Raw genomic sequence first — 14,729 nt, forward strand, 5'->3', positions numbered from 1 at the left:
GAGAAGTGAATCAAACATACTGCCCAGCTCTACAGTTAAAATTTTAGTGATGACTATGTCATTCCATAGGATAATATCTAAGCACACTATCCCCCACCTTGCATACCTTCCTCCATGAGGCAGGAATTGACAGAATGGAATGTCTTGTGGCATCTGCTGAGATGAAACCAAATTGAGCATGCTTGATATCAGTTGAAACTCGCAGTGTGTCAATGCAAGAACATTCATCATATACTGCACACTGAATTACCTCAGGAAGTCTGCAACCAAAGAGTGGGACATGCCTGAGTGTCAATCACGCACTGGACAGATGCTAAGGAGCATGTTTTAATGGAAGGGGCATAGCAACAAGATACTGAAAGTTACTGAGCAGGAGATTTTGATTTCACTGATATGTACTTTCAAACAAAGTGCATTTATATTTTGGTTATTTTTTGTTTTCATTTCACATTGACTTTATTTTTGTAGTTTTATAAGACTTATTCTTTCATTGAGTGCTCCACTTCAAAACTTTTTGAGCACTTTATGGATAATTTAAAAGGGAAAATAATTATGAAATTATTTTACTGAAGGTTTTGCTATGTGTGCTATTAACAAGAATACAGAGTACCTACATTTGGATATTTCACAGAAAGGATGTCTGATGTAATAAGTTTTAAGCTCATTTTTAACACTTTGAGCTCCTTACTCCTTGCATAACATCTTTGACACCTTTTGATGTATCTTGGCATAAAAGCAAAGAGTTTCATTCTGAAATTTGGACAGGAGTACAATACCTTTTGACACTGTTTCTGTATATTGTTGTGTAGGTTGTAACCTCAGTTCATATTAAATTATTATCATCCTTCTTATTCAGAAATAAGTGTGCAGCAGTATAAAAGTACCACAAGTGTTGAAGAGGCTTTTTTTGTGATACTTCATTATTGATCTTATGCAGTGTTCAGAGGGCTGTATTATGAGATTCAATATTTATGTCTGTACCTGCATTGTGATACAGAATTATCCAATAAGACCACGAACAACAAAAGAATAAAAAATGTCCAAACATTTTGTATGCATACTAACACACTGAAAGATTCTTCTCAGTATATGTAGTTGTAGGCATTGTATGATATCCTTATATTCCTGAAGAGAGAGTGGTATTTCAAGGTGTAATCAGTGTCATTCATCAGACATCCAACAACTCCAGTTGTTTTATTATCCTTCTCTATTAGTGTTCTCAGTGTCTATGAGCCATTAGTTTCTTCTTTCCTTCACTCCCCACTTCTTATCTCACCATGTCTTTTGAGTCCCACTTTTTATCATATTACTCATCTTTTCATCTCTGTGTTCATCCTATGGCCAGTGTTCTTCATAGACACTGGTGAGCCAAAGCATTATGACCACCACAGGACTGCATGCCACCTAGTGGCATTGTGAGCAAGTGACATGGTAAGGGAATTATATGAGTGAAGCAGAGATGAATGGGGAATCATTCTAGCATTGGTAACAGGCTCCAAATGGGGAACTCCAGTGACATAAGCGACTTTGACAAATGCATTGTTATGCACCTGTGCATGGGAATGAGCATCAGTTGTTCCTGTGCTCCTGTAATGAGTATCTATAGAAAGTGGTTGAAGTATGGTGAAACCATAAGCAGGAGACAAAGTGTGTCATGCACAGCACCTCATTACAGAATGAAAAGGTCAAAGACTTTCCAGCTCTGTAAAAAAGAATAGGCAGTGATCTGTGTAGATCTTGTGACAGAGTACAATGCTGGTGCAGGCACAAATGTTTTAGAGCACATCATTCAGTGCACATAGTTGAACCAGGTTCAGTGCACATAGTGACATAGTCAGTTATGATTATAACAGGTAAAGATTGGACATGGAAACATGTCACCAGTTTGAATGAACTGCATTTCTTATTATATTGTGTCAATTGCCGTGTCAAAATGCGCTGTCTTCCAGACAAATGGCTACTCAAAACATGCACTGTGCCATGGAAGCAAGCCAGTGTGAACAGTATTATACTATGAGGGACATTATTCACCTATGCCTCCATGGGTCCTGTAATGGTAACCAGAGGCACCACGATGGCTGTGGACTACGTGAATGTTATTGCGAACCACCTGCATCCCTTCATGTTGACATCTTTCCCAATGCCTTTGGTATCTTCCAGTAGGGCAACTATGCATTTCAAAGGTCAGAATCAGATACAGTGGTTTGAGGAGCTTTATAGTGAACTGGATGCCCTGCCCACCAAATTTGCCTGATATTAACCAAAGAGAACCAAGTGGTTTGCTATTGAGTGCCAGCTCCACAAATACAGGCCACCAAATTATAATGCACGGGGAATGCAGAACCATTTTGCAGACATCTGGTGCAATACACATCTGCAAAACTAGCAAGGCACTGTTGAACACATGCTATGATGAATCACTGCTTTATTATGTTCAAAAAGGTAGACAGATAGTCTTCCCACCAAGAATAAATCCCTGGCAGTACTGGCAAACAAACCAGGGTCCTCAGCATGGCAGTCAGGTGCACTCAGTACTCAGCTAATGAGGTGAACTTTGGATTAATACAGTAGTAGCCAGTTCTTAAAAGTACTACCTTCTTATTTGAAGTACCTAATATTTTGCTAATAGTACTTCATTAATTTCTATTTGCTTAGTTTATCAAAACAAAAGTAAACTGAATGTGGAAAGAATAACTCACTTTATTTTTACTTAAAATGTTTCATAAAGGGACTGTTGGAAAAAAATCATTAAAGATCTTGTGAGTTTCATTCTGGTACTAAAATCTAAAATCACATTTTTTCAAAATTAAATTTATTAATTGTTTCAAGTCTAATGAATATAATTATTTTCAAAATTTGTCCCTTTAAGACTGGTGGGTGATATTAGAAGGCAGAATTATTTATTTTTAAAAGGAAACTTGTCAAGGTGAGTTGGCATTGGTTCCTGGCTCAGTGGTGAACAATGGCATTGTGTTTTACTGATTTACATTAATTGTTAAAATGATGTAAGGAGTATTAAACTTTGTTCATGGGTAGAATAACCCCTAGTTTTTAACTAAATGCTCCAGAATCAGTATGATAGCTTAAATAACATTCAAACAGTTTTATGTGCAGTTACAACTGTAAGAGAGTTCAATTTAAGTCAAAATATTTCTCAAAGTGTAAATCTTTTTCTTAGCAAATATGTAGTCACATGCTACGAAAGCCATTCAATGTTGTGGAAAGGTCACACAGTTTTGCCTGTAAGTGCCATATATGTGGTCACATGCTAGCCACTTCTGCCTCCACAAAATACCTGCGACCAGCAGGTACTCTGGCTCCAGGTTTCTCCCCCAATCGGGACATCACACACTGACCAATGCAAGCACACCACCAGTTTGTCAACAGTACAGCCTACAAATACAGCCACACGTGTTGGCAAGCCAGTCCTCAATAGGTGCCACTAGAAGTGCCAATCTTGCCACAGGCAGTGCATGCACCAGTGACAGTGGCTCTGCTGTCACTCCACCAGATTATGCATGTGGGTCGTATTTGCACCAAGCACGACATGGATACTCTTCCACCTGCTGCCTATATAAGGCACTGCTCATAAGCAGGTAGCACACAAACTCACACTTATGCTCATGCTCCAGGCTTATGCTAATCAAGCCTAGCAGAGCTGACACCAGCCGTTCCTTTGGAGCCTTTGCCTGTCTGTCACTGATTGTCCCCAAACTCAGCATCTTAGCAGCCATACATGGATTGCACACAATGAAATCTGCACTGATCTGCCAGCCATCACACTTGAAGCCTTCACCTCCTCTGATGCTGGCCTTCCCCACTTTCATTGTCTGTGAAACTATATTCTTGTACCTAAAACTGCATCTAGCAGTTACTGTCATGATAGACTATTGTCATAACCTGTGTCGTGACCATATCGTGACAGACTCCTGGCATCGACACACAAATCCTGGATTGGGAGGATCATTTTCAGTCATATTGATAAGAATCTATATTGTGTTCATTCTTGTTATTTATGTGCTGTGTTAATGAAGTGTCATTTACATGCTGCTTGTGAACTCATCATTTATTGTGTGCAGCTTACCACAATCTGTGATGTGCTGCAGCCAGAGGAGTTGTACTGCCAGACTGCTGTCCTGCCCCTAGTTGTGCCCAGTGCTACCCTGCTCCTCTGTTGCTTCACCAAGAAGATGCAGCCATGGCCAGTCTTCCTCAGGAGGTTGGCACAGACAAAGACACATCAGTTGGTGACAAGGATACAGCTCCATTCACATTGCAGCAAACCTTGTCTGCTGCTCTCCTCTGGGTGCGAGCCCAATGCTGCTTCTGCCACCCTGATCCTTCACCAAGAAGATGCACCTGAGGTATGTGGGTATTGTGCCACACCAGTTGGCAATGAGTTTCTCATTTATTTCCCATCAGCTATGTCTGACACTGCCCCCGTGCTCATGCATTCGTGAAGAATATGCAGCCACAGCCAGCCTTCTTGACACATTACCAGCATTCATCTGGCACCTGGCAACTCCCACCTTGCAGCTGCACCTGATGCCGCTTCCACCACTTCACGTCTTTACCTAGAGGATGCAGCTTTCCTTATGAGGGTGCAATATACATCAATTGGCAGCAAGAATACAGTCTGCATTCCCAATGCAGTCATCACAGCAACCAGACACACGCACCATCATCTCCTGCCCAGACACCACCTTCCACCAGTTGAGCCTGACACTGGCTCGGCCACTTCATGCCTTTGCCAAGAAGATGTCATTGTGACCTGCCTCCCTGATGAGGGTGGTGCAATACTTTGTGCCCTCCTCAATGGCACCACAATCCTACATTACTATTCTTATTTCTGTCTTCTCTCTAGTTTCCTTTCCAGTCACATCCAGATTGTCCACACTCTGCAGTAGCCTGCTTTGTAACTTGGGATCCTGAATTCCATGGACATGATCATAGCTGTTATGAGCTCTCCACACCCTTGGATATCTTACGTTGTCCAGGGAGATGTGCTGCTTCCCTGTGGATGCTTTTCGGCACTGCCCTTCATCGTCGGCACCACCATCTCCCTCCATGAGGGGAGGTATGTGGGATCTGTGGCCAATCTCATGATGAATTTGCCATCTTTCTTTTAAGTAGGAATGGATGCTATGTACCTGGCCTTGTACAATTCTGACTCTGGCACAACACCTGCAACCAGTGGGCAGTCTTGCTCTAGGCACTCCTCCACCAGAGACAGTACGTGCTGAAAATGTGAGTACACCACAGGTTTGTTAACAGTATAGCCAACAAATACAAGCATATCTAGAACGAGATTTTCACTCTGCAGCAGAGTGTGTGCTGAAATGAAACTTCTTGGCAGATCAAAACTGTGTGCCAGACCGAGACTCGAACTCGGGACCTACGTCTAGGCAAAGGTCCCGAGTTTGAGTCTCGGTCCGGCACACAGTTTTTATCTGCCAGGAAGTTTCATATCAGTTCACACTCCGCTACAGAGTGAAAATCTCATTCTGGAAACATCCCCCAGGCTGTGGCTAACCCATGTCTCCGCAATATCCTTTCTTTCAGGACTGCTAGTTCTGCAAGATTTGCAGGAGAGCTTCTGTAAAGTTTGAAAGGTAGGAGACGAGGTACTGGCAGAAGTAAAGCTGTGAGGATGGGACATGAGTCATGCTCGGGTAGCTCAGTTGGTAGAGCACTTGCCCGTGATAGGCAAGGTCCCGAGTTTGAGTCTCGGTCCGACACACAATTTTGATCTGCCAGGAAGTTTCACAAGCATATCTGTTGGCAAGCCACTCTCCAGCAGGCACGAGCAGAGCTGCCAACTTTGCCACAAGCAGCTCATACACTGATAACATCAGTGCTGCAGTTGTGGCACTAGATTACATCCGTGTATCACTTGTGCACCAGACACAATGTGGATACTCTTCTGTCTGCTGCTCAGCCACAAGAAGGCAGCACACAAACTCATGCTTCTGCTCATGCTCCAGACTTGCACCAGGTGTGCCTGGTGGCCCATTAGTCAGAGCTCATGTCAGCCAATCTGGAAGCTATCACTTTTGGAGCCTTCACATGTCCAACACTGGCCTTCCCTGGAGTCACCATCTCAGTGGTCATTGATGGAAGATATACAACAGGATCCACACTGATCTTCCAGCCATCTTCCTCATAGTCTTTGCCCCTCTGATGCTGACCTTCCCAGACTGTAATGGCCCTGGAAATTGTGTTCTTCTATGTGGACCCATCCTAGCAGTTACCATCATGACTTACATCACAACAGACTGTCATCACAATCTATGTCACAACATTGTCATGACACAGGTCAGAACAGGCTCTTGTCTTCACTATATACAGCCTTTATCAGGAAGATCCTGTAAAGTTGTATCAGTCAGAATCTACATTATGTTGACTCTTGTTCTTATATGCTGCATTAATAAAGTGTCATTTTCACTAATTGGGACTTCATCATTTGTTATGTGCATATTATCAATCAGGGCACATCAGTAATGAAAGATAATAAACATGCACTATAATTACAAATAGAGACATGAAGGGTCAGTCTAAGTTCTGCGTTTGAAAAAATATGGGTTAGAATTCAGAATTTTGATACTAATGTGATAGAAATAATAGCTGAAAGCAAAACTGGAGATAGTGTTGTGCATCCTTGACACTGAATGAAATTTAAGTACTCTGACAAACATGATTTAACTAAAGAAGTTAAAGCACTGGTGACATTTAACATTCCACAAGCACTGCTGCCATACATAAATACTAATATCTTGTGTCATTATAGCATCATCTTCACATTACATGTTGTTAATTGACAGGAATCAGGTATGACTGACAAGAGAGCAGATTAAAAAAGAGCCACTGATGAACTCTGTTAAACAGGTATTTGGATCTGTCCAATGGTACACCACTTAGTAAGTGCACAGGGCTGGGTGTAGCTGGACAGTTTTTTACCACTCACTTTACTGTATCATCTTCACTAAACAGTTTTACTAAGCTACTCAACTACATAATTTTGTCCAAACATATTTGGTTACTACACCTTTCAGTTCTGGACTAAGAAACTGGTCCAGTGTAAACCAAATTTGTCCATCACAATGCAGCTTAACTGACATACAATAACGTTCCATCTGCTTTTAAGTTATGCTATAAACACCACATTGTGATAATGTGTGATTGTGTCTTTTTGATTAAATAATATCCTATCCTTATCACTGTTATAAAATGGGGGTCTGTATTTTAGGTCTTTCAATTTCTTTCAAGTCTCTAATTTTTGGTAACATGTGGGATTGTGCTCCATTGTTTCTCACAACTTATTGGTTTGCAAGAATATTGAGAATGTATTATTCCATGCCTTGTCTTTTGTCTAGGACATTATCAATCAGTTCAGAGTTGTAACTAATCCTGAAAGTGTTATGCCTTATCATCCATATTGTGGTTGGTAGGCTGATTCAAATAATGGAACATATATTGAAAAGAAAACTGCATGTATGTTTCTCAGTATGTCTTGGGAGGTTGCGTGGATTACAATTTTTATAGTTTTTTTGTAAATGACAAATCACTGTTTGCATTCCCAGAATTAATCTTTCACTCTGATCTTTTGAAGCTTCCTGATACATTAAAACTGTGTACCATACTGGGACTCACACTTGGAGCTCAGCCTTTCATGGGCAGTTTTCTTGGGGATCAATCTATCCAGGCACGACTAATTATCCACACTGACAGCTTCAATTCTACCAGTACCACATTTTACAGGCACTCACCTGCCTCAATATCTTGCTGGACTCTCACACCTGGGAAGAATGATGTTGCAGAGAAATTGCTTAACCATGGGCTCAGGAATAAGCTTTGCCTTGATAATTCAGCCAGTAAGAGAATGGCTTGTCAAAAATATGGTTCTGGGTTCAAGTACTGGTCTAGTACACAATTTTAATCTGACAGGAAGTTTCACTTTTTGTGTTTCCTAGTGTTTATATTAAATCCCAAGAAACTTGCATAAGATGTTATGTTCAAAGTTTATGCGTTCAAAGAATGTATTTAACATCTGTTGTATCTCCACCAACAGTGGCGCATAGTATTATCCTCAGAATGCCTCACAACAGGCAGTAACAGCATGGCATCACACATATAGTATATAGTATGGTCAATCGCTTCCTTGGTGACTCTCATACCAGGAATTACTTTGTGCTTCCACACAAGACACTCGAATATGCTATTCATGTGCCAATAGTTATGTCTACTACCACAAGAGCACTGAAACTTACAACTATCTGATGCATCCTCCAGTAGTTCACAGGGTGACATTCATACATCAAGCACTTGACTTAACTGACCACATGCTGACACTGCCAATTCTCATCAGCTTCTGCAGCTTCAGTTCAACAGTTCTACAGTTGCCTACAGTGGTGAACAGTTCCAGCAGTTAGACAAGTATCAAACATAAGTCACAGGGATAATCAAAATGTTCATCTATTGCAACACTGAATTTCAGTTCTGTAAACTGTTGCCTACACTGAACCTCAGTAAGATTAGTTGGCAATCATCTGCTGTGTTAGGTTAGATTAGGTTCAGAATTTTACATCAGAACCATGCATTTCCGCAAGCAAAAACTGAGTATATTTTGGTGCATATAATTTTAATAAATGATTGATTTTGTTACTCATGTGTTTCCACAGTTATTCTGTTTCAGATCAATTCCTCAGTGATACACTTATGTCATCATACTAGTTGGGCACTATGCTATGGCCACAGAATATTGTAGCAGTGGGTTCGCTTCCTGCTACCTTTATGTCACCTTAGGTGAAGACAACAATGTTGAAGTTGTACCCACCCACCAACACAGCACATCATAGACATTTGTAATCCAATATTAAGTTTTTTTATTTGAGAAGCTTTTTATGTACACAATAATTGTTATAAATTTGAAGAGTTGACTGTTATTCATCTTCTGCATGTGTCTGTATCTTGTGTTTCAGTACTTACTCATTCTACATTTATTTTATTCTACTTCAAATTGACACTCAACTGCTTGATTTACTATTTGGCTTCTCATAAGTAATCTCTTGTTCTTCTCGGGAACTTTTTTCTCATTTTTCTTTTTTAGGTACCCAGCATTCACTTCCAATAAGTAGTTCTGGAGGAGCAACAGTTATATAAAAATTTAGCCTTGTTTCTTCTTCAGTTTTATTTTTTAACATGTTTTCATTGTGCCACATGCACTCACAAGTAAAATAATTTGTACATATTTATCTTTATTATATTTTGCGCCACTTTGACAGCCCAAATAGTTAAGGAATGATCACTTTCCTAATCATATTGTCTGCAATCAGTCTTGTAAAAACTGGATCTTTACCCCTGCCTGAGTTTTAGGGTATTCAGCATCATATTGCTTACATATATGTATCAAACAGTAAATTGCATGCATAAGTAACTTACTGTATGTTGCTGTATTAAGACACTTTGTGAATACAGTAAAATATTTAAGGTTACATCATAAAGCCAAGCAGGAATGATAGAGAAGAGATGGCTGTGAAAAGACGTCAGCTAATCACACGTTGACCAACCCTCTCGAGGATGGCAATGCAACAGCAGTTCCCCTTTGTGAAGAGGACATCAACTGGTGATGCCCCAACAGCTTCAAGACTAGTGACTTGTATAGCAAAGTCAGCTCTATTCACATCACTTGCACACTCCTTGTAACACAGACTTAGAACTGTTTATACTGAAGAAGCCTGATTATTTTGTATGTCGCCATTTGCTTGCGACACATCTGTCTAATTGGAAAGTTAACTATTGTATCTTTTCATTTTGTAATAAAACTCATTAATAGGATTTGTTTGAGTGTTTGTCTAGCAAACCAAGAACAGAGGTTTCTTAGACACCACCTATTTGAGAATGAGCATGGAGACAACATTTAAAATACTGTCTTTTGATGTTTTCATACATTCATGTATGCATTGGACCCCATTGTGGATAATTTTAGTCATATAGATATTTAATAAAGAATGTAAGTGCCTTTGGACACCTTTTACACAGCCTTTTATTGTTTAAAATTTTATCAGACTTTGTTTTACCAGCATCTGCCTTTTTTTCAAATTTTTATTTGTGTGTCGCATGTCGTTTGTTAACTTTCTGAGGTAGCCATTATTTTCCTTCACTGTCCAAAGTTTATTTCTGCTTATGTGATCAAATACTTTCACAAAGGCTATTGAATGGAAATAATTTTGCTTTAAACATGTTTGAGTAGTAGAGGTTATGTCATGTAATTACATCAAAAAGTTCACAATATAACAGACAATAGCTGTATCCAATACCAAAAAAATTGGAAATAAAAAAAAATAATGTGAAAGATAAGTAGTAGTCTATTTAAAATACCTGAGACCCCATGTAAATTGATCAATGGTTGACTGATAGTGTGTAGCTGCCTCATCATTCATACTCCAGGCACCACCAATAATTTCCAGCTGTCCTGAGTTAATGAAGTCTATCATTAACTGTCGCTTAGCCTCATTATGATCTAACCACCATTTCCACAGGAAAGCTGTCTCAACATAAATGAACCTAGAATTTGAAGTTAACAGTTTTCATTTAGAAGCAGTACAGCTGTAATTTTTTATATTATAAATATACAAATAATTGCAAATGGAGCTATTAAAATTATGACTGTGCAGTTTTGTGGCAGTGGCATTATTTAACTTAAACAATCAATAACATCTTGCCAGACACCTCTATAAAGCGGTTATTTTAAGAATCACTAAGCACTCATAATACCTGTAAGTGTAAACTTCTGGAGCCGTTATCACAGCTAATAAATTTCTTCTCGGCCTATGACCACATTCAATGTGTAAAACTTCCAACATTTCAGCCACTTGCAATAGTGGCCAAAATATTGGAAGTTTTACACATTGACAATGCAGTCACAGGTCCAGGAGAATTTTATTGACTGAGTCATAATTCATCCTTGTAAACCCTCTTACATACTATTCCTTCTACTTTTCACTTGATTCTGAATGACAGAAGAAGCTCATCATGATTAAGTCTCTACATCTTTATTTATTTATTTGGCCCATATTACACAGTGTTTACAGATGTCAAAAATTATATTAATATTCACATTGGGTAGATTATGGTTTACAACACACCGCAAGAGATTCATATAAGATTTGTTTTACTCAGTAGTTCATGTGTTTACTTAATCAGAACCATCTCTTTTACTGATATAGGCATTCTTTTATAGAGTGAAACTAGTGACATAACAAATAAGACTTCATGGCTTTATAAAATTGCATAACACCTACGATAGACTTTGCATTTGAAGGAAGCTTACTGAACAGCTGAAGAGCTTGTAACACATGTATGGGGTGTGCCATAAGTCTGTTGTCGATAGCAACCCTTAGGCATTGTATTGCGCAGCATAGTGGCAGTCACTTGTGAACTTCACTAGTGTGCTGTACCCATAACACAGTTGATGTTTGTGATTTGTTCATGGAACATTTTCTATGCATCCAATTGCATCTCAACAGGTATTTGCAAATTAAATTTAAGATTTGAAGATAATTGGTCAGTAGTATAGCTTCCTCATTCAAGTAGTTCAAAGTCTGTTAACACAGAAGAGAATCTCTATTTTTTGTGCAGTGTTTTGTGTGATCACCAACTAAATCTCAAAGAAAAGTGTCCAATGAATTTGGGATAGGAAGAACAAGCCTACAAAGAATCCAGAAAATGTGAAACTGAGACCATTTAGGCTTTCCTTACTTCAAAGTTGATAATGCAGATATGTCTATGGAATTCTATGACTTGTACACACTCCAAAAAGAAGGTGGTCACATGTTTTATAAAAGCTTTCTCTGGAGCAATGAAGCACTTTTAATTTGAATAGCAGAGTGAATAGACACAATTGTGTCTTCTGGGATTCTATAAATCCCCAGCTGGTGTTGGAGACAAAGTTAAGCTCTCCTTGTGTGTGTGTGTGAACAAAGGTTTTCAGTGGTAGGATAATCAGGCCTTATTTTTTTAATCATACTGTCAGTATATTATACGTCTCTGGTAGGTTCTGTTAATGACAAATGCCTATAATCTGCCAACAGGCTTAAAAATCATTTATCAACATACAATTATGTCTACTTGTGTCTGTATAGATACATATAAAACACAGATGATGTGACTTACCGAATGAAAGTGCTGGCAGGTCGATAGACACACAAACAAACACAAACATACACACAAAATTCAAACTTTCGCAACAAACTGTTGCCTCATCAGGAAAGAAGGAAGGAGAGGGAAAGACGAAAGGATGTGGGTTTTAAGGGAGAGGGTAAGGAGTCATTCCAATCCCAGGAGCGGAAAGACTTACCTTAGGGGGAAAAAAGGAAAATAGGACAGGTATACACTTGCACACACACACATATCCATCCGCACATACACAGACACAACCACGTGGAATGTTTCCCTCTATTATATATATATAGGACTGACAACATTGCAGAAGATCACTTATCATTTGGACACTGCATAACAAAATATAAGCTGTCGTATAGTTCAGAACCGTCTTTGTCTGCCTCACACTGGCAGCCCCACGTGTCACACACCACAAGCAATACAGATTAGCACGATAACAATAATAATGATATTAGGTAGTTGGTACATTTAATATATTTAGTTACTACAATCATCAATTCTTTCATCATTTCCTGTAGAGTCCTTCATTAAGGTGCATTTTGAGTGATGTGTAATAATTGCAGTCGTAGGTAAGGCAGGTGATGGACTATGGAACATTGGCAGGACACTGAGAAAATGAAGGCAGCCTATAAATGACACTGCTTACAAATTGTATGTACATATCATCTTAGAATATTGTTCAAGTGTGCGGGATTCATACGAAACAGGCCTAATAGGGAGTATTGGACATACACAAAGAAGGACAGCACAGATGGGCACAGGTTTGTTTGAATCACAGAAACATTATAAAAGCTGAATAGGCAGGCACTTGAAGATAGACACCAATTATCCCCTGAAAGTCTACTTACAAAGTTTCAAAAGCCATTATTAGGTGAAGGATGTAGAAATATTCTTCATTTCTCTATGTATGATTCCTTTAGGAACCATGAAGACAAGACTACACAAATTAAAGCATGTGCAAAGGCATGTAAGTGGTCATTCATTATTCATGTGCTACATTCACATGGTACCACACAAAGTACCCTCTGTGATGCACTTCACAGTCATTTACAGAGTATATATGTAGATGTACATATGTCAAAAGAAGCTGCTGGTGAAGTCTAATCGCTTAGGCTCAGTTAATAATTAAATATCATTTGGCTGCTGTATTTGTACTTAGGAAGGTTATAGAGCCACAACTGTGAGATGAGTTGCTGAATTTTTGGATGCACCAAGTAGAGCCTGGTTAGCTAGTACTCTTCATTTAAGGTATACAGGGTGCTACAAAAAGGTACGGCCAAACTTTCAGGAAACATTCCTCACACACAAAGAAAGAAAATATGTTAAGTGGACATGTGTCCAGAAACGCTTACTTTCCATGTTAGAGCTCATTTCATTACTTCTCTTCGAATCACATTAATCATGGAATGGAAACACACACCAACAGAATGTACCAGCGTGACTTCAAACACTTTGTTACAGGAAATGTCCAAAATGTCCTCCGTTAGCAAGGATACATGCATCTACCCTCCATCACATGGAATCCCTGATGCGCTGATGCAGCCCTGGGGAATGGCGTATTGTATCACAGCCGTCTACAATACGAGCACGAAGAATCTCTACATTTGGTACCGGGGTTGCGTAGACAAGAGCTTTCAAATGCACCCATAAATGAAAGTCAAGAGGGTTGAGGTCAGGCGAGCGTGGAGGCCATGGAATTGGTCCACCTCTACCAATCCATCGGTCACCGAATCTGTTGTTGAGAAGCATACGAACACTTTGACTGAAATGTGCAGGAGCTCTATCATGAATGAACCACATGTTGTGTCGTGCTTGTAAAAGCACATGTTCTAGCAGTACAGGTAGAGTATCCCATATGAAATCATGATAATGTGCTCCATTGAGCATAGGTGGAAGAACATGGGGCCCAATCAAGACATCACCAACAATGGCTGCCCAGACGTTCACAGAAAATCCGTGTTGATGACGTGATTGCACAATTGCGAGCAGATTCTCATCAGTCCACACATGTTGATTGAGAAAATTTACAATTTGATCACATTGGAATGAAGCCCCATCCGTAAAGAGAACATTTGCACTGAAATGAGGATTGACACATTGTTGGATGAACCATTTGCAGAAGTGTACCCGTGGAGGCCAATCAGCTGCTGATAGTGCCTGCACACGCTGTACATGGTACGGAAACAACTGGTTCTTGCATAGCTCTCTCCCTACAGTGACGTGGTCAATGTTACCTTGTACAGCAGCAACTTCTCTGACATTGACATTAGGGTTATCGTCAACTGCATGAAGAATTGCATTGTCCATTGCAGGTGTCCTCATCGTTCTAGGTCTTCTCCAGTCACGAGTCATAGGCTGGAATGTTCCGTGCTCCCTAAGACGCCAATCAATTGCTTCGAACGTCTTCCTGTTGGGACACCTTCGTTCTGGAAATCAGTCTTGATGCAAACGTACTGTGCCACAGCTATTGCCCCATGCTAATCCATACATCAAATGGGCATCTGCCAACTCCACATTTGTAAACATTGCACTGACTGCAAAAGCACGTT

General features: G+C 39.7%; 1 protein-coding gene across 1 annotated transcript in view; it reads right to left on the minus strand.

The window, feature by feature from the left end:
• LOC124621357 (lysosomal alpha-mannosidase-like) overlaps positions 1-14,729 on the minus strand; it is a 100,291-nt gene that overhangs the window by 68,468 nt on the left and 17,094 nt on the right. The window contains exon 4 of the mRNA XM_047147134.1: positions 10,378-10,563. Within this exon, the coding sequence (XP_047003090.1) occupies positions 10,378-10,563 (186 nt within the window). The remainder of the gene's footprint in view (positions 1-10,377; positions 10,564-14,729) is intronic.

This window comes from Schistocerca americana, chromosome 1 (assembly GCF_021461395.2).
Source record: "Schistocerca americana isolate TAMUIC-IGC-003095 chromosome 1, iqSchAmer2.1, whole genome shotgun sequence".
Taxonomy (NCBI): Eukaryota; Metazoa; Arthropoda; class Insecta; order Orthoptera; family Acrididae; genus Schistocerca; species Schistocerca americana.